Raw genomic sequence first — 20,220 nt, 5'->3', positions numbered from 1 at the left:
ATCATTAGGTGTTGCAGGCACATATTCCACTTGACATCAAGTTTTAGCTCTTTCTAGCTATGTCTAGATACAGAGAACTTGAAACAAAGATTCTCTTTCCACACTGAGAGATGCATTGTACCTCATTGAATTGTACCTCATTGTACTTCAGTGCCTGGCCATGATTTCTGTATGCTACTGTTTTCAAGATGGGTGTGGAGTTTCCCTCTTGAATATTTCTACAGTGACTCATTAACCTTTTGATAGTACTACCATGGTGTTTTATTGATAGTGTGGCATTGGCTGGGCTGGTGATGGTTATATTTGTGGAAAAGATGTTGACATTGATGGCTACCCTAACGAAGAACTCTCATGCACTGCTGAAAACTGCAGAAAGGTAAGAAATTCTTTCTTAATCCTCTAATAATTCAGAGCATGAAGGGATGAAGAGGAAGACTGGAAGAAACATGACTAGATTTTCAAGTTATTGAATTCTTCTGTAAAGATTCTATTTCATTGGATGAATCAGTTATTTAAAACAATAATAGAAAAAAAGCCATTCAAATTATGAAAGCATGCAGTTTACCCATAGAACACCAGACTTGCCTCCTTTTTTGTCTAGGACAATTGCAGATTTGTCCCAAACTCTGGACAAGAAGATGCTGATGGCGATGGAATTGGAGATGCCTGTGATGATGATGCAGATGGAGATGGCATTCCCAACGAGCAGGTGCTGTGTATAGATCAGGATGCAGGGGGCTGTGCAAACAGGACTTTCCATTACTGCAGTGGGCAGTGATTCTGAAATCTGACTCATTATTTGCCAGAGCTTGTTCCATACCCATCACTTTCAGTGACTCCCTAAATCCTGTCTTTTGCTTTTATAAAATGCTCATTCTTACAAAACGTGAAACACCCAGCCTTAAATCCACCAGTGTATCTGCCATTATTATCTTTCAGCATTTAATTCTGGAACTTTTTGTGTACAGAACTTATGTTCTTCTGAAACACTCTCCCAAAGCGTGGCCTTCAGGAACATTACTTGCATAATGTCTTTCTTTTTCAAAAGCAGGTTGATCTGACATGTTTCATGAGGGATCCAAACCCTACATAAATTAATGGTATCTTGCCAATAACTTGAAAAAGCTTTGAATCATGTCCTCAATGCAGAAGAGGTTTCCATGAGGGTACGCAACGGCAGAATAGATCATAGGATAAATTCAAATTGTACAAGCTCTTTTGTATTCACCCTGTATTCTTAGCAGCCAACGGTTGTTCTACATTAAGATCCTTCACTGATAACTGATACTGCTTACTGCACTTCTGAGGAAACAACAAGGACACTTTATCCAGATTAAAAATGTCCACGTGGAGCTAGGGCAGACTAAGAATCACAGAAGGTTTGTCTCAGGCTGTTTTGCCACAGAGGCCCACCCTCAATTCTGGTAGCTTAAGTCAGCTGGTTTTATTAACGTTTATAAGGAAAAATGAATGTTAAATCCTCCTTTATCTGTAAATCTATTTGCAGGTTCAGCAACTCCAGAATCAAGTAACTTCTATTTTGTTGCTGAGTTCTGTTCTTCCTCTGTGTATGCAATAGGATGTTGATATGCTAGGTGGGGGTAGAAATTTTACACGACTTTGAAATAAAGTTTTCTCCATATGCCTCCTGATGGACTTTGAGAGTCAATAACAGCTTGTTTGACAAAACAAACAAACAAAAAACCCCCCATCAAAATCCAAACAAAGACTTGTCCCTTTTTGCATCAAAAAGTTCTGCTTTCCCAAGTGTTTCAGCTTTAGTTTGAGTCTGTACCAGAAGGGGGCAATGGCCTTTCACAGAGAGTGTCTGCAAACCTTTTCGGGGACTCCAAACTGCAGCTTTTGAGAAGGACCATTTTAGAAAGCCAGGGCACCAAAACAGGTTCCTCACCATGGATGCATCCAAAATGAGAATCACAAGTCAAAGTTGTAAGTAAAGCCTTATGGTACTGGGTGTTTGTGCTTAGGATTTTCTCAGAGTGGTTCGAAGCAGAGCTTTGAGGGAGCAAGTGAAGTCTGATCTGGAGTTAATATTCACATAAAATTTCAAAGTCCTCACACTAATAATTTTTTTTTGAAAGTAGAAATAAATACAAGGATTATATAAATCCACTAAAATAAGACCTAAATATTCAGGGCCTGGCTCATGTCTGATTCTGTGTCTCTTGCAGGATAACTGTGTCTTGGCTCCCAATGTTAATCAGAGAAACAGTGACCAAGATATCTTTGGAGATGCTTGTGACAACTGCCGCAATATCCTCAATAATGACCAGAGGGACACAGATGGTGATGGGAAAGGAGATGCTTGTGATGATGACATGGATGGAGATGGTTGGTGATTTTTCACTTTCAGCTTCTCTGATGTTATTCAAACTTGCCCAGAGTGTGTATTAGATTAGGAGATTTCCTGTCACCAGCTGTAGCACATAGTCTTTCTCCATGAAACCTGTTTGAAATCCTTTTAATTTACTTAATATATATCTTTTAGCCTGTGTTGGAAGCACTGAACATTGTAACAGATAAACCAAGCCGTGTTTTATGTATAAGTTGAGGTTGTTGGTCATTCAGCATTTCCTTAAAGGTATAAAGAGCATCCAGCTGCCACCAGTAACCAATGCCCAAGAGTTGCATACTGTATTATTTTCATTGGTGTAGGAGGCTTGAAAGAAGTGAAAAAAATCAAAACCCTTCAAATGTAATAATGAAGATGAAATGTCCTATCCTGTAAGCTGTGATACAGGAACAGGATAGAATGAATTTTATCTAATTAATGAAGTGTGTGTGGTTGGGTGGCAAGCTATTCTTTTAGTGAGATGTTTCTAACTACTATTAAATGAATGGATGCACACATAAAAAAGTTTTGCAGTGCAGGCTTATAATTTCATTGCAAGATTAAGTAGTTGCTGAAAAGGAATAGTGTCTTTACTGTTCTTAAAGTTTATATTGTCCAGTAACAGCTACGGGAATTGTCTTTAACTAACATCCAATCAATTTTTCCCTAGGTATTAAGAACCTTTTGGATAATTGTCAGAGGATCCCCAATGAAGACCAGGAGGACACAGATAATGATGGTGTTGGTGATGCTTGTGACAGCTGCCCTACAGTCAGCAACCCAAACCAGGTTAGCAGGCAGAAAGAAAAAAATATCCTTGTTTAGGGAGAGGTCCAAAAAGATGCAAAGAATGAGACAACCCATGCAGCCATGGTGTTTATATTTTAATAATAAAGTATATCTAGGTATTCAGGGAAGTTTTATGGAACCGTAGATTCCTCTGATGTGAGAAAGGGGAGGCATCAGTTGTATTCTCATAGCTTGGGATGTTGTTCGGACCTCTGCCCTGCCTGTATTTTCTACTGTCATGCTCTGAAATGTGGGCTGTAGTCCAATGCCAGACTCCACACAGGGTTGTGATTTAGTTACACTCAATATATCTTTAATTAGGACAAAATCCCTGTGTCCTTATTTATCAGAACTTCCAATACTCCTAGGTGAGAACTCATTGGAACTTTTCATATGTTTGAAATTCTGATTCTAATGACAAATGTTGGAAACTATAGAGAAACATAGTAGATTTTTAAAACTGCTTAAGAAATCAACCTTTGTTAGAAATGAGGGATACTTATTTTCAGTAGTAGAGGAATCTGTCTAGAAGTGTGCCAATCAAGTATAACACTGTTTATTCACTGTCTTTTTTTCTTTAATAAAACTGACTTTTTGATTAGATGGATGATGCAAGCAAGAAAATATGTTCTGTAAAACCGATGTTTTCTCATGCTTTTATTGTTATGGCATTGGATTTGGTTGTGTTTTGATTTGGTTGTGTTTTGACTTAATACTGCTATTTTAGTAGATGGCAGCTGATACTGGAACTTGTTCTGTTTCCTTTTGCAGTCAGATGTTGACAATGACCTGGTTGGAGATTCCTGTGATACCAATCAGGACAGGTAAGTTGTCTTGTGGCTTGTAACAGCAGCAGGGAAGTGAAAGAGGCTAGTCTTGAGCTGAAGGATGCCACTGATTCCTGGAGAGCTGTAATTCTTCAGACTAGCCTGGATTTAATTCCAGAGAGATGTCATTTCAAAATCAGTGTTATGATTTATCAGCCTTGTTGGTTCACTTCCGGGTAGCAGTACAGCTGTGGAGCCCTTCACCCTTAGCCCCATTCACACAGGCCTTCTGTGAGTTCTGCTATCAATGGCTTTCACACGCCCTTGGCATTCAGAGGAGCACATCCTATGACAAGTTGCATCGCTTGTATGGAAGCAGTTTCTGCATAACCAGCTTTAGGGGTGGTAAGTCCTCCCCCGTGCTCCTCACTTACAGCAAGAGACAAGGGAAATGATAAATTCTGTGCTGGTACAGATTTTCACCAGCCACAGACAGATGTTTCACCCCAGAGCCATTGGTGGATGCTGCTCTCTGCAACAGGAGTTGCCGGAAGCCCACTTTCACCACGAAAAACGATATGCAGGGGTGTGAGAGTGGTGCTTGTTCTTAAACAATTCTGATTTCAGGTGCTCATGTAGTCCCCCATAAAAGTTTCATTCACGCCCAACCTGTATGTTCATGAGCACCAAGACATATGTGCACAATGTGCCCATGGGACAAGGGACACCAGGTGTTCAGCTCATGCTGTCTCCTGGGTGCCTTTTAATTGGTGACACTGCACTTGTTGGCTGTGCCTTACATGCCCTTTAGGAGTGGAGATTGTTTGAGATCTTGGGCTCTGGTAAGTTTCCCACACCATGTTAGGCTTCTTTTTCTTTTCCTTATCTGAGTATTTCTATAGCTCCTGGCTCAGTCTTTGTCTTCCTGCCACCTTATCATACAGTCCCTTTTTGTTCATGGCCTCTTTGCAGTTCAGCCACCTGAGCAACAACAGCTTGTATTGCCCCACTGGTCTGCTTCCAGGTCCAGGGGTGCCACTGGTATGTTTCCTGCTCGTGTGTCTATGCTGTTTCCTGTGCAGAGGCAGGACCTGATGCTGGTATGCCATTTCTTTTTGTTTCTTCGCTTGCAGCGATGGCGATGGACACCAGGACAGCACAGACAATTGCCCTGCTGTTATTAACAGCTCCCAGCTGGACACAGATAAGGACGGGTTGGGTGACGAGTGTGATGAGGATGATGACAACGATGGTATTCCTGACCTCTTGCCCCCAGGCCCTGACAACTGCAGGCTGGTTCCCAACCCAGGGCAGGAAGATGATAACGGTAAGACGGGCCTTCAGGAGCCATTTCAGTTCTTAGGCTCTGCATTCATCTCCAGGCATTAGATACGTGTAGCAAGATCCAACACAGTCACTACATGTGCATACACTCATCCCAAGAGGAACACCAGCACACAAGGACCCTTCAGCCAAAGCAGAGGTCCTCAGGTCCCTTTCCCAGGCACTGCAGCCAGCAGGGCTGACACTCCACTTGCTTCCTGGACACCCTGATCCAGTGGCTAGGCCAGGTGTGACTATTTGCCTGCGCCATAAATCTGCTTTCACTTCTCTGATGCATTCAGGTGATGGAGTTGGAGATGTCTGCGAGTCTGATTTTGACCAGGATACAGTGATTGATCGGATCGATGTGTGCCCTGAGAATGCAGAGATCACCTTGACAGACTTCAGGGCCTATCAGACTGTGGTGTTGGACCCAGAGGGGGATGCGCAGATTGATCCCAACTGGGTGGTTCTGAACCAGGTAAAAATACACTGGTCTTTCTTACCTGTCTGAAAAAGATAATTTGAAAACCACAGTAAAACTGGCTCTGTAGTTGCTGGATCTCTGGCAAACATCAGCTTATTCTGGGTGGATTTCATTACTGCCAGAAGGCAGACATTAGACTTTTGTGTCACTCTATTAAAATATTTCTGTAGCAAACAATCCTTTCCAAAATTTAAAAGTCTGACATTCTAAATAGCAGAGCATGTCACAGAATTATAGAGTGGTTTGGGTTGGAAGGAGACCTTGGAAGATCATCATCTAGTTCCAACCCCCCTGCCATAGCCAGGGACACCTTCAACTAGACCAAGTTGCTCAGAGCCCCAGCCAACTTGATCTTAAACACTTCCAGGGATGGGGCATCCACAGCTTCTCTGGGCAACCTGTTCCAGTGCCTCATCACCCTCACAGTACAAAAAAATTTCCTAACATCTAATCTGAACCTCTCTCTTTCAGTTTGAAGCCATTGCCCCTTGTCCTTACATGCTCTTTTAAAAAGTCCTTCTTCATCTGTCTTGTAGGCTCCCTTCAGGTACTAGAAGGCTGCTATTAGGTCACCCCGAAGCCTTCACTTTTCCAGACTGAACAAACCCAGTTTTCTCAGCCCTTCCTCATAGGAGAGGTGCTCTATCCCTCTCATCAACTTGGTGGCCCTCCTCTGGACTTGCTCCAACAGGTTGATGTCCTTCCTGTGCTGCAGACCCCAGCTGATGCAGTACTCCACTACTCCTAGACGGAGTCCAGTAACTGCTATTTACACTAAAAAATTTTAGCTTTCAGGAGGCTAACGTGTTCTGAGTCACAGGGAACATGCAATTTATTCCCATTGCCAAAGTCTCTGCCAAGCCAGCTGGGATGTATATGTCTTCCTTACACCAGTCCTGGCAGTCAGTTTAATCCTGAACTCTGTGTTCAAACTGTAAGAGCTAAGCCTAGGCAAAGCTCTCTTCCTCCCACAACCCTCTCTCCTTGCCCCTCATTTTGGCAAGTTTCAGTGATTTCCAGAAGATTGTGGGAGGGAAAGTATCAGAAAACCAGTATGGCCAATTCTACAATGGGAAAATACAAATCTTTCCTGACTCAGGCAGGTCATGCAAGCAATCGAAACACTAGTATTTTGATTGTAGTTCCCATTTCAATTCAGAACTACAAGTTTTACGGATATGTTGTGAGCAAACAGAGGAGACTGATAGACAGAGTGCTAGAGGGAGGCCAGGCTTAGCCAACCCAGCTTGCCATGCATGCTAACCACCCTGAATTTACTCTTACAGGGCATGGAAATTGTGCAGACTATGAACAGTGATCCTGGCCTTGCTGTGGGTATGTACCCTCTTCTGAGATGCAAGTTTTACAGAAGAAAACATGTAGCATATGAACGTGTGTTCTGCAGAATTTGTTTTTAACCTGCGTGTATCCTCAGGTTACACAGCTTTTAATGGCGTTGACTTTGAGGGCACTTTTCACGTGAACACGGTGACAGATGATGACTATGCTGGCTTTATCTTTGGTTATCAAGACAGCTCTAGCTTTTATGTGGTGATGTGGAAACAGACAGAGCAGACGTACTGGCAAGCGACTCCCTTCAGAGCTGTTGCAGAGCCTGGCATTCAGCTAAAGGTACTGGTTGTGGCTTCCAGCTGGGTACACAGTGGTCACTGCAGCCTGGCTGTGCTTTCCTGCCATGTGTTGGCCATGGGTGAAGCCGTCATGCCGTGCAGGGGCCAAGCCATCGCATGTCAGCCATGCTGCTTGACTGCAGTTCTCTATTTGCAACTTGTGTCAAAATGTCAGGCAGCTGCCACACAGCCCTTTTAATGGCACTGTTTTTTAAGGAACTTCCTCTTTCCTTTCTTATCAGCTGGAGCATTTGTTTTCTGCAGTGATTGTGCTCTGACCGTAACTGGTCAGATTGCCTCCTTCTCCTTGGTCCAGGTACCCAGTTGCTTTTTCATGCAGGCAGTGGGTGCAGTTATACAACAGAAGTTAGCGGCTTGTGAGCAGCAGGGAGGGTATAGACTCGCTCCCCACTACAAAAAAACTTATGGCTCCTGAAAGTGACATTTCTCTACGGTCATCATTGGAAAATTGTATTTCTGCAGGCTGTGAAATCCAAGACAGGTCCTGGCGAGCACCTCCGCAACTCCCTCTGGCACACGGGGGACACCAGTGATCAGGTCAGGCTGCTGTGGAAGGATCCCCGAAATGTAGGGTGGAAAGACAAAGTCTCCTATCGCTGGTTCTTGCAGCACAGACCCCAGATTGGTTATATCAGGTAAGAGAGAAAAGGATAGATAAGAGTACAATACGTCTGCCTGAACTGTTGTTTCTCAACACCTGATTCAGATGATAATCTGAGAGTTTAGATTATGTCTGGTCTTTGCATTGATGAAGCCTTATAACAGCCTTTACGTATTCTAGGATAATAGAATTAATAAAAGTTGTCATTTAAAGGTTGTGAGCCTAACTAAAACGAGTAATTATCCTGATGTGATAGATTTGAGATTACTCAGGATATATTCAGAGCTTTGTAACGCATGTTATCTATTCTTATTTTGATGTTTGAGAGAAAGAAAAAAGTTATTAAAAAAACCCAAAAATCACCATTTGGGAGGAAACATCTTACTCTGCAACATCCAGCAGAGAAATGAGCAGGAATTATGCTTGCAGATCAAGCATAAAATGCAAAAAATTAACTGCTCTGGCATTGTCAGCTCAGGTTTTAGAACCTTATAATAGAAAACAAATACAGATAAGTCAGTCGTTTTTCAAAAAAATCACCACCCTGCAGTTGAGATGCAGTAACTTGATGATATAATTACTCCACTTTTCTAGTGCAGAGCATCATCTTCAGTGGTAATTGGAGTGACCATGTTTGACTTTTATGGTAAAATGGATTAAGAACATTTACACTGTCTACTTTTGTGTCCCAGCCACAGGGCAGTAGTGAATAGATCTTGGGCAAGTTTTGTTTAGACCAAGCAGTTTGTCAAGCCGCTTCAGAAGCAAACATCTCCTATGATTGCAGTCTCTCCAGTCAGCCTAAGTAATGGCCCCTCCAAATGGGGAAGGTAGCAAAGTCAGTGTAGTAGAATCCTTCAAAAACTAAAGGCAGCCAAGCCTAAATGAAACATCTGCCAGGTCTCTGTCCACATCTTGCTGTGGTTTGGTTAGGCCAGATGCCACAGACCATTATGTGTCTAGAAGGGTTTTCTGAGGCTTCAAGGAAGCCTAGGAAAAAATCACTTCAGCCAGCCTCTCCCATGAAAATTGGAAAGACAGCAAGTTCTATTTATAGTAGATACTTTTGAAGTGCCTCAGCAAATCAGGAAATAAACTCCGGAACATACCAGGAATTGGGTGTTTTTTCTTATTTTATGAAAAGACACAGGAACTTTCTTTCCCTTCACCACGTGCTACTTTCTGGCATGTCTCATCAGCAGTATCCTCATCCACAACAAGGCCCTCCAGGCTCATCATCTTCTAAGCAATTTACCTAGTAAACTTACCCAAAGGCTGAGGACTTTTTGTGGACAGTGCTGCAACAGCTCAGCTGGCTCCTGCCCTCAAATACAGGGCATGTGCCTGGGAGCTGGCAGGTTAATCTCCTTTCACACAGCTATTTGGGAACTTGCTGATGGGTTTTTAACAAGAGGATGCTAGATCAGCAAAACTGTTCCTAGAATTAATCATACTCACATTTTTGAAGACATCTCACAGACAAGTTTAAGGTTCCAAATGGTTTGTTTGAAACTTTGCCTATTAAAAAAAAAACAAACAAAAAAACCTCAGTTTCAAACTGTGTGAGACAATATCCATCTGGCTTTTTTCAACTAATCTAGTCTGGTTCTCCCTTTCTCCTATTATTATCGACTGTGGAAAATTTCAAGAGCTAAAGCTCTCAGCCTGATTGACTAAACATTCCAGGGCTTTTTTAGGATGTGTAGAAACTCCCCAACACACCCTCCCTGGCTGGATCTTGCCACCATGCAGCATTCCTTTAGTTTCCAGCCTACAGAGGAGCTAGCTTAACTGCTTTTTCTCCCCTGGGCTAGACAGGAGGGATAACATGTCCAAGGCTAGAATCTCCATGGATAACAACATTACTTTCAGGAATGTTGCAGCCTTAGAAAAGACCTAATAGAGCTTCTATTTGCTTTCATTAAGGGCAAGATTTTATGAAGGCTCTGACCTCGTGGCAGACTCTGGTGTAACTATAGACACCACAATGCGTGGAGGACGGCTTGGAGTTTTCTGCTTCTCTCAGGAAAACATTATTTGGTCTAACCTGAAATATCGCTGCAATGGTAATATAGCTCTTACTTCCTTTTAGCTCACAACTAGCAAGTGACCATGCAGAACTGGTAGTGTGGCTTTTGGATTAAGCCATTTTGATCCTTTCCTTTGCCTTTCATTTACAAGTTTTTCACAGCTGTGAAACACCTCCCCTGACACCAGCAGCACAGTGCAGCGCCGCTAGATGGGAAGTAATGCCTCAGAGCTGCTCCTCCCAGAGCTGCAGACTGTGCCAACTGAGTAGTATAGCTGTCATCAGAGAATTAGGAACATTATTTAAAACCAACTGACCGCGAGAGCTGTACACACACAATAAATACCTCAGGCCATCACATATGTAGGATGCCTCGAGCTTTGAATAAAGGGTGAAATATACCTGGAGGGCCAGTGGGCTCAATCACTAGGCATCAGTGTCACTCATGTACTTGCTGGTTGCTCCTGTGTGTGCGAGGGGAAGATCATAAAATGCCTTTCCTCCCATGGAGGAATCTTTCTGACTCTGTGGGAGAGTGCTGTCTTGCTTTTCTTGGTGCAAGAGCCTTGCAGCTTAGCTCTGATCTCCCACTATGTAAAATATCCCCAACCTTGATCACTCCACACAGAAGCTGATCATGTCAGGGTATTTCTGCCCTGGCAGCAGTTCAGCTAGATTGAAGCAGTTCAGCTAGATTCAGCTAGATAGTAGCATCAATCCCTACCCAGCCTTTAGAAAACAATTTACCAGCCAAGTTGGAATAGTTTCCTTGTCCAGCTCCTGTAGGGGGCTGCATGGCCACTCTGTGGCGTGTTCTGCTGATGGACTCTGGTTCTTGGACATCCGGTACACTAGGCTGGCACTTGGAGGTCAAGGTTAAACAGGGGAACTTCTAGACAGCAGTGCTTACAATTAAAAATTACTTGATATACATCTTAAACAATACACAGTTTCCCAAAACTGCCACTGAGTCATACTTACCTGGCAGTAAGCAGGCAGCTGGCTTTGCTGCAGGAGCTACAGAAGTTAATGAAACCCAGTCAAAAAGTCTCTGGAGTCCTCAGGTATCTCTGATCTCATTTCAGACAAGTTCCTACATTTGCAGAAAAGGCATGAAAATAATTTCAAGCCTTAAAAAAATGTTCAACAAAAAGCAAAGGACTTATCCCTTTTTTTTTTTTCTATATACTGTGTTATGTTTATACAGTTACATCCTTTTTTGAGTTTAGAATTACCTGTCCTGCATCAGGGTGGAAATAATCATATTAAAGCTGATGTTATGCAGTTGAGTTTCACTGCTGTGGCTTCATTGTTGGCTGCAGCTTTAGCTCTACAGTTGGCTCTGTGGCTCTCCAGATAAAATGTTCTGGGACCTGGCAAAGGCGGACTGCAAACAGCACTTCAAACAGAACTGTAGCTACTCTTAAGACATTGATCCATCTCCAGCTCCCTTCGCCAAGGGGTCTCAGGTCAGGTCTTTCTGCCAGTTGCTCTTTGTCCTGAAGTTAATGTTTTTTGTCCCTTCTTGTGGCATGGGAAACCATCACAGGGAAGTTGAATTAGGATACATGAGAAATAGAAATGCTGACACTGCAAACATGTCTGGTGTGCAGAGCAAGACAACCACTTCTTTTGCCTTTCTAGTCAGCATTTATTAATCAAAGTTTAAGAGTGCAAGGCACAAAGTTTTCAAAAAAATATAATCTGAAGATTGATAATACTCTGTTGTGGGCTGGCACTACAGCACTCACTGCCTTGTTAGCCTCTCTGTGATTTTCAGTGGTGTACAGCTAAACTGAAAACATTCCCTGTTCATTCTTAAGGTGTAAACAAAAGAAAAGCACGTTACCTTAAAAAAAAGAGGAGGTGGCTTATTCATTAATTTAATGGCTCCTTGATTTTGTCAGAAGAGACTAAACTTCTGCATATTTTCCTGTTTTCAGACACCATCCCAGAGGACTTCCAAGAATTTCAAGCGCAGCAATTTGGTGTTGGGGATATTTAAGAAGTAAAAGCAAACTAACATTGCTATTGCAAACAGTAAAACAATATATTTTAAATCCTTATATGATCATTGTTGTCCGAGTGCACATCGCAGCTTTGTTCTCATTGATGTGACTATGTCAGACTTTTTTTTGGTATGAAAGTGAAAATAAAAAGGAGACAAAATAGACCTGGGCTTCAGTTGTTTTCAAATTTGTCCTAAAATCTAGGGAGCAGCATGTAAATGGAGTGACACTTGCTTAAAACATTCTCAGGAAAAGTTTGAATCTATTGCCTTTTTGGATTCAGTATTAAACACGGTGGGCCAGAAAGCAAAATTTTGTCTACCTTGGATGTGTTAGAAACAACAGGTTGCATCTGGGCATGAAGTGGTTCGGAGCTGTCTGGCCAAGGCAAAGGCTTCTTAGTAACTTTCCAGTCCTGCTAGGAATAGCATATCTCCTTTGGTACAGTTATTTCTCTAAAGGAGGTAGTATCTCCTTTAGGACAGTTTAATACCTTTGGAGACTCTGTTACCTTTTCAGACCTCTTCTAAGAACTCAATTAGGCCTCCCAGCCCTCCCACTCCCAGAAAGTATGAGTAACACTACCGCATCCAGTAAAAGCAAAAAAAGCTGACTGCAGGGCGATGTAGTCACATCTTATGGCTTGCACAAGACTGAAACAAAAGAAAAAGACTACGGAGATAAATGCAGAATCACCTAGACAGAGAAAATAATCCTTTCACATAAACAAAGCCAGGCTTTGACCTGCTGTCCTCATTCAGAGCAGAGCTCTATTGGCAGGTACTGCAATCTCATGCAAATAGGTTGCCAAGTTAAAACCCCAAAACACTGCATTAAGCATTAGTAACCATTAGAAAAGGACTAGAATTGTATCACAATGCAGTCTATAATTTGAAGTGCACAAAGGTGTTGATAAAGTGTGCATTTCTACTACATTCTTTTTAAAAATGGAACTAGGAAAGGAAGGGAGGACAAGCTCCAAGGACCGCTGAATAGAAGGATATTGCAGCTTCTAGGATAGTTACTTTAAAAAGGACAGTGGGAAACAGCACTTCAGCCTGGGGGGAGGAGAAAGAAGGAAATAAAAAGGGAATCAGAAATAGCTCTGAGAAAATAAACACTCATAGCTCTTTCCCAGCCCAAGGATACAGGTGAAATGCTGAGTATATTTATCAGGTAAAAGTATCAAAACAACAACAAAAGCTTCCTGTTTTCAGTACAATAAATATACCCTTAAGGATATTACAAGCTATCAAAGGCTTTGACTACTGGCAGACTTTTCTGTGTGGGCTTGTCCACCATAGCCAATGTTTCTGGAAGCAGGGTGGCCCTGGGACCTGTCCCATGAGGGATCCCAGAGTCCTGCAGCAAAGAGCATGATGCAGGAGCATTCCTCTGGCTCAGTGCTTCACGGTGAAAGGTCCTCCAGTTTCAGTCCTCCTTTGCCCTTGGTTTCACAGCTTCACTAAACCCAACTTCACTCATCAGGTTTTCAGAGGACTGAAAGGCTACTTACTTTGGAACAACAGGGAGGCCATTGTCAAAATATGTTTAAAAAATGAGGAAAAAAATGTATTTTTCTAGCTGAACATGGGCTGTAACTGCAGTATTGTTCATTTATGAAGAACACACACTGTAAAGCAAATTTACGTCTTCCTTGTCACACATTTGCATTTCACTGATGGAGCCCCTTCTCCAGGCAGAATTCCTCTCTGAACAGTCTGGCCACAGACTGGGCAGAAGGCAGTCACTTGTACTGTGCTCACACACACACTGGTGCAGAAAAACTGGGGCTTGCAGCGCACACATTTTGCACAAGTGATCTCCTTACAGTGGATGCAACAGGCCTGGCCCACCCTGACCCATCTTCAGCACATACAGCACACACCAGCTCCAAAACCACGATTGCAGTAGGCCTCTGAATCCTTCCCAGCCTCCAAACCTCTGCTCAGCCCTCCCGTCTGCAGCTGGAGCCTCTCGTCCTGCTACAGCGGCTGGGAGGGAGCATCCTGGGCCTCTGCCATACCAGCTGGCTTACTACTGTGAAGCTTGCCAGTTTCCAGGCTCTCTTCTATGCCACGGCCACTGGCCACTGGAGGATGGAAGGTGAGATACAGGCTCTGGCTCTTGAGCTGTTGTCAAAGGTAATTGAGTGAAGCTGTGAACCTCTTATCTCCCCTGGCAGAAAACATACTGGTTTGCTCTACTGGCAGCCACAGAAACAAATCACAGCTCAGATAACCACAACTTTTCCTTTGTTTCAGAAGGTGCTGTTGGGACCTTATGATGGGATGCCAGAGCTCACTGCCTGTCATGTTGACACACCAAGAGCTGGGCAGCTTGCAAGCTCAGGAAGAGTGAAGTCCAGCTGTTGCAGACAAACATTTGCCTCAAGAAGATGAGACCTTGGGAAACCTATCCCTCACATTCACATCAGGGATTGTGCAGTCCTTGTGTAAAAGAGTGTAAACTAGCTTCTCTAGCACCACGACCCCCTTCTGGACTCTTGTGCAATGCAGACATAGCTCCATGTGTCGCCTCTGGCAAGTGAAGACAGTGCAATCCCATATCTTTAAAACTGAACATACAGCTCTCTCCTCTTCTCCCACCGCCTGTGCAGCAGCTGTTACTACTCTGGAGCTCAGAGTCCTGTAGCTCCTGCACCAGGGTCTAACATCTCAACAAAGGTTAACTCTATCCTGTGTGCTGCAAACACCACGGCAAACACACTTCAAGTGTTTCCGGTCCTTGAAGACCATCTCCTGTTTTGAATCCCAAGAACGAAACATCCTGCCAGGATGCTGTGGGGCTGGGTGAGGGCAGAGTGGGCAGACTGGTGAGAGGTTGCCGAGCAAAGATAGTCGGCTCTCACAACCCTTTGGCACCACTCAAGAACCCCTCTCTGCTTTGCACTCAGGTCAAAATGCATGCTTCCCAGCTACAGGGCACCAAAATTCTCTCATGCACCAGACCTGCACAGAAAATAGCAGCCACCACTGGACCCTTGGAAGCTTGGTCAGCACAGGGAACTGTGTCCTGGTGTGGGTCTGTTAGAGCCTCTGGCATGGGTGCCACCACTACCAGCAGGCAAGCTGCGGTGCTACCAGTACCAGCAGGCAGGCTGCAGCGGGCACATGCTGAAACAGGACATGGATGGTGAGAGGCAAGAAACCTCCACGGAAACAAAGCACTTTCCCTGGTGTGGATCTAGGCATGTCAAATTCAGCAGCAACCCACTCTACTGTCTGGGCAAGTGGAAAAAAAAAAAAAATCAGACAGCTGCGTTTCAAACAAATCCACAGGCTTCAGTGCTACACCAGCCTTGAAGGTATTTTGTTTGCACTGTCAAAGTATCTGACACATCTCAAGGACCTGGATTGTACGAAACAGATGTCACAGACAAATCTATGCAATCTGTCATTGTCCAATATTATGCTCTGGAGGAATACAAAAATAACATGGACAGTGAAGCCTTGTAATAGTATATAGTGGTTAAAAAACATCCAAATTCAGTGACCGAAAAAATCAACCAATTTACTTTTACTGGCTCAGTAACTGCTTAGCTCATACATTTAGGTACTTTTTAAGTTTCTCCTAGACTGAATTGACTTTTCAACTTCTATGTACCACAACAATTAATTTCAAATGTAAGAAAAATTTTATTGGTCCATTAATCTATAACAATAAATTCACTCAGTATACAAAAGGAAGTGTCCATAAAAACCATTAACATGCTTTATGAAGGCAAAGTTGTTAACTATTTTACAATGAAGATATTACAATTCTGAAATCTTTACCAATCCTTAAAAGTCAAACTGTTACAGTTGCTACAGATCACAACACTAGCAAAAAATAATTAAACTAGCAAACCTCCACTTCACTGAGCTACAGCTTAATAAAATAAAACCACACATACATGCCAAAAGGTTCCCTTAAGATACTAAGAATCTTGAAAAAGACTAATTAAAATCCCCTCACTATTAAGAAAATGTGTTCATATTTTGACTATTTTGCATCCAGTTTTTGAACATGGCATATATGAGACTGAACACCATGCACTAGTGGTGAACAAAAAGCAAGACAGTGAACCCATAAATTCCTACTTAATCTTTTCTCAGCTTGTATGTTACAAGTGGAATGATTTTCTCTGGAAGTTAATTCTTCTAGCTTTCAGTGTGCATGGATGTCAAATGACACCTAAGCACCCAGACTTGAATCAGTAGAGGAAAACCAAAGCTACAGTATGATCAACAATTCAGTATTTCCCCATAGCTTTCCAAAATTCTTGGCTTTGGACTTTCTTCTTGGCTTTGCACTGAGGCTTCTTTGGCAAAAGCACGGCTGCAGTGCTGCACCTTGCAGCTCTGGTGAGCAAAAGCCCTGGAAGCTTTAAGCTGCTGGAGTGGTTTCAGGGCTGATGACTATGGCTCCAAACAAGTCTCTGCAAACAGCTGCACGCTATGCACTGACAATTACTGGAGACTGGCAAACAGGGAGGGAAGTCAATGTGCCTTGTATCTGAAATAAATTCCAACTTTTTAAAAACAACATTAATGGACAGGTGTGAAATTAATCAAATCCAGGTTTGATGATAAAAACAATCAAAACAGGATTTAAGATTTAAACCTACAGAATTTCTTTGGGCACTAGGAAGCAGTCATCATGCCAGTCTCTCAAAGTTTCTACTTCAAACCCTGCACAGTGTGTCTGCATCCCCATTGTGGAGCACTTGGGCATTCTGCCATCAGGATGTTGAAAATGCAGAGACATACCAGTTCCCAAGCTACATATCTTGTTATGAGTACAAAAAGCCAAAGCTTTCGAAGCACTTGACCCCTGGCATTCCCTTGTACAGTCACATGAAACACTGAATTCTACTACTGTTTATGTCCTGGTGCTGATTATGTATTTCCCTCCGACAAGAACTTGTAGGCCACTTCAGAAAACAAAGAAGTAGTTTTCACAGAGGAAAACTGATCCATAAACTATGATCATTGACTTTTCTTCAATGCTGCAGGCTGTCCTGCTATGAAAAGGAAAAGATCGATAAGACCTGGCAAAGAGGTCTTTGCTAGTTCCTAACACCAAAGACATCCCATTGGACAGGCAGCAGATTGTCTGGAAGTGAAACAGGTTAGCAATGCCTTTAAAAAACAAATCCAAGGAGAAAAGGCAAATAAAATAAGATACAGCCTGCAAGCAAAAGACATTGCTTCTAAAGCCCAGAAGGAAAAATGAGAGCAAATTTTTAGCTGCAGATAATCTCAATTTGTCTAGCCACATAGGTGCAGTCTTACAGTATTTTGCTTCATCAACTTACTTAGGAGAAAAGCCTAACACTTTATAGTTTATAAAATATTTATAGCATGTTTTAAAAGCAGTTAATTATTTTGTTGCTGATCTGTTCAGCTGATCTGTGGGCTGCTACCCAAAGTACAAGCAGCACTATCTTGAGTATCCAAATTTTCCTGATGCATCAGTAAAAAACAGAGAAGCAGCTGTTTTGTAAGTGCAACGGTTACTTACTTTAATAGCATAGTTCTAGCCCAGAAATGGCTGCAGCAGTGGCTGACAAAGCAGTTACACATGCACAGCTTATAATATACCAAAGCGCTTATAGATTTGTAAAAAGGTGCTAAACCACAAAATAAATAAATAAATAGACATGCAGTGTTCATGATTCTGCAAGGGGGCAAACCCTCTCTCTGGACTATGCATACTTTAACACTGCATTACGCATTTCAGAGGAAAGTGGCCCAACCCTGCCAGGATCTATCACATTAGCTGGGCATGTACAAACCGTTTGAACCTCATGGAAGTGCCTGAAGCAGAAAGCTAAGATTATCACAAACATACAATACCTTCAATGTGTAATTGCAGTGGAGTTCCTTACTCGGCATCCAGCTGCAAGGGCTGCCTGCACACTTTGAGGAACTAGGTGGCAAACAGCAAGCAAGCATAACCATCTGCTTTCCGTACTTCCCTGATGTGGTTTTATTGTCTTGTTTTGTTAGACCTGCTACTTAGACTTAGAGACTTGCTCTCTGAGTCTGCCCCACTGATTTTACGCCAAAAATGAACCAATCATGGTTGTGGCTCTTCATTGCCTTCATGAGAAAAACTAAAATTGTTCCAGTCTCAGATGATACTGCAGCAGTCAGGTCCCAAAAATCTTTATCATGGTAAATTTGAAATAGCAGAAGAATGCCAGCGAAACCATTTCACCTTCCTAGCAGAACAACTGCCAACACAGTCTGTTTCTCTGAGAGTCTATTAAACGATAGCATTAGTTCAAATTTAACTAGAGGAAATGTAGCACAGGACATGTTCTCTAGTCTTCCTGTCTTTGCAAGCTTCCTCTCTTCACAGAGTCCAAAACCACTAGGAGCCAGAAATGCTGCACCAATTACGTCTGGACACAAATTCACCCAATAATTGTGACACAAGGCAGGATAGACATGGTGCAGCTAACCGCCTCAAGAAGAGCAGTCACCTGCACTTTCAGGTATGGGGAGAGAAAGTTAACTGTTTACAGTTTAAATATAAATGTAAGCAAAACCTACTTGTTTATTTACAAAAGCATCAGGCTACTTGTGAGTTCTCCCAGTTACTTTTCCACTGCACAGTAATACCCGAAGCAGTCTTATCCCCAAAGGTTTGTCAAGCACAGATTATTTGGTCTTCCACATGCACCATGGGTCTGCCTGTGCCTTGTACACGCTGGTGTAATGTATGAGGCAGCATCATCCAGTCACAGGCTCAGTCCAGTTTCAGTGCCACGTGAATTACTAGCTACATACAGCAGTAGGTATGAAGGCACTTCTTGAAAATGTTTTTTTAAAAATTTCATTTGCATGAACTGTTTGGAATATAGGGACTGGGCATTTGAATCCTTGACCCGAGCTGAGGATTTTATTAAGTAGTTGCACATGGAAGTTCACAGTACAGATTTTACAGCAAACACTAAGGCTGTAACATTTGCCTGGCCAGCAGGAAGTCTTGCCTTGATGAGGAAGTAGAGGCTTTGCACACCCAGGTGCACTAGTTACCAATTACTTAGAAAGGCCTGGAACTCCATCGTTGGATCTGGGGCAACAACCTGGACACACAGGCCCTCAAAATTATTTTCGGGGTTTTTTTCTCTCGACATTTGCTCAGTAGCAGACAAAACTGTGTAATCAGACACTGCCCCATTCTCACCCTACATATACCTGCAGATCTAGATGCTTAAGATCAATAGTTGGTAGACGGTAAGGAGGAAGGAGAAGCTCGGTGAGGTGAGTGCTGTGTAAGAATCGACTCATGCCTCACTGCGGACTTTCTGTTTACAGCCTTGTTTCCTCTGTGCAAAACCTATTTCCTTAAAGACAAACTATAGAAAAAAAGAGTACAAGGAGGAGCAGAAAGTCCTTATGTAGGTACTACATAAAATAAGAATTTTCATAAATAATTAAGAACATCCATTGGCCAAGATATGTATTAAGATCATCTATATTTGTGACTGGGATGCCTGCTATCAGAACCAGAGAACACTCGCCATTCTGTGCCTTATAACTTGACATAGTGCATGCCTTCTTCTCTAAAGCTCCTCGCCCTGATTGTTCTATTACAAAAAACATGGCTAATTTAAAAAAAAAAAAAAAAAGGTCAGTTTCTCATAGTACAACAGATATTGCACTAGAAGGCAAATCCTGCAAGCCTCTAGGGACCAGCCAAGGCAGGAGGAGGAGGAGCCTGGACTATCTCAGTTGCAGCACACAACTCTAGCACTGGATCAAGATTGTTTATCAGAATAGCTGCTATGAGGTAGGTGGGACAACTGTTAGTTGTCATTGCACAGCCCATAAGCTCTTATCTTAGAGATGGGACAGATAAATGCTTCTAGATTGAAAATGCATTAACAAAGGCCTTTTTCTGCTGCAGAAGAATCTCCATAACAAGACTCCAAATGCAGACAGAGATATACTGACAGGTCTCCATGCTAGCAGAGCTCTTGGTAGGATCAGAATCTCCCAGCAGAAGCAAAGGGAAAGGGAAAAACCTGCCTCCCTCTCCAGAGCTATTTGTTGCTTTTCTAACTAATGTCAAAGCCAAGATTTAACTGCTTTTTTTTAACTATTGGTGTAAACAAGGAGAAGAGCACCGAGACAGTCACTGCTGGACAAACTCCTTCCCTTAGATCTCATGATAGATGTATTTTGAGACTCTAA

General features: G+C 42.6%; 1 protein-coding gene across 3 annotated transcripts in view; it reads left to right on the top strand.

The window, feature by feature from the left end:
• The window catches only part of THBS4 (thrombospondin 4), a 40,291-nt gene extending 28,117 nt beyond the window's left edge, over positions 1-12,174 (top strand). Inside the window, exons 11-23 of one of the 3 annotated variants that reach the window (XM_039384389.1) lie at positions 272-376; positions 602-709; positions 2,193-2,352; positions 3,024-3,142; positions 3,914-3,966; positions 5,043-5,236; positions 5,535-5,713; positions 7,006-7,054; positions 7,155-7,351; positions 7,834-8,006; positions 9,899-10,038; positions 11,358-11,470; positions 11,945-12,021. In XM_039384389.1, the coding sequence (XP_039240323.1) occupies positions 272-376; positions 602-709; positions 2,193-2,352; positions 3,024-3,142; positions 3,914-3,966; positions 5,043-5,236; positions 5,535-5,713; positions 7,006-7,054; positions 7,155-7,351; positions 7,834-8,006; positions 9,899-10,038; positions 11,358-11,428 (1,548 nt within the window). In that variant the 3' untranslated portion in view covers positions 11,429-11,470; positions 11,945-12,021. Of the gene's footprint in view, positions 1-271; positions 377-601; positions 710-2,192; positions 2,353-3,023; positions 3,143-3,913; positions 3,967-5,042; positions 5,237-5,534; positions 5,714-7,005; positions 7,055-7,154; positions 7,352-7,833; positions 8,007-9,898; positions 10,039-11,357; positions 11,471-11,944 lie in introns of all 3 variants that reach the window. The other 2 variants (XM_027717198.2, XM_039384391.1) reach the window with 2 other exon arrangements.
• Positions 12,175-20,220: the final 8,046 nt, after the last annotated feature.

The sequence above is a fragment of the Pipra filicauda genome, unplaced genomic scaffold (genome assembly GCF_003945595.2).
Source record: "Pipra filicauda isolate LSUMZ 115617 unplaced genomic scaffold, ASM394559v2 scaffold34_size3990699_pilon, whole genome shotgun sequence".
In the NCBI taxonomy this organism is placed as follows: domain Eukaryota; kingdom Metazoa; phylum Chordata; class Aves; order Passeriformes; family Pipridae; genus Pipra; species Pipra filicauda.
This window is presented reverse-complemented; position numbering and strand designations above follow the sequence as displayed.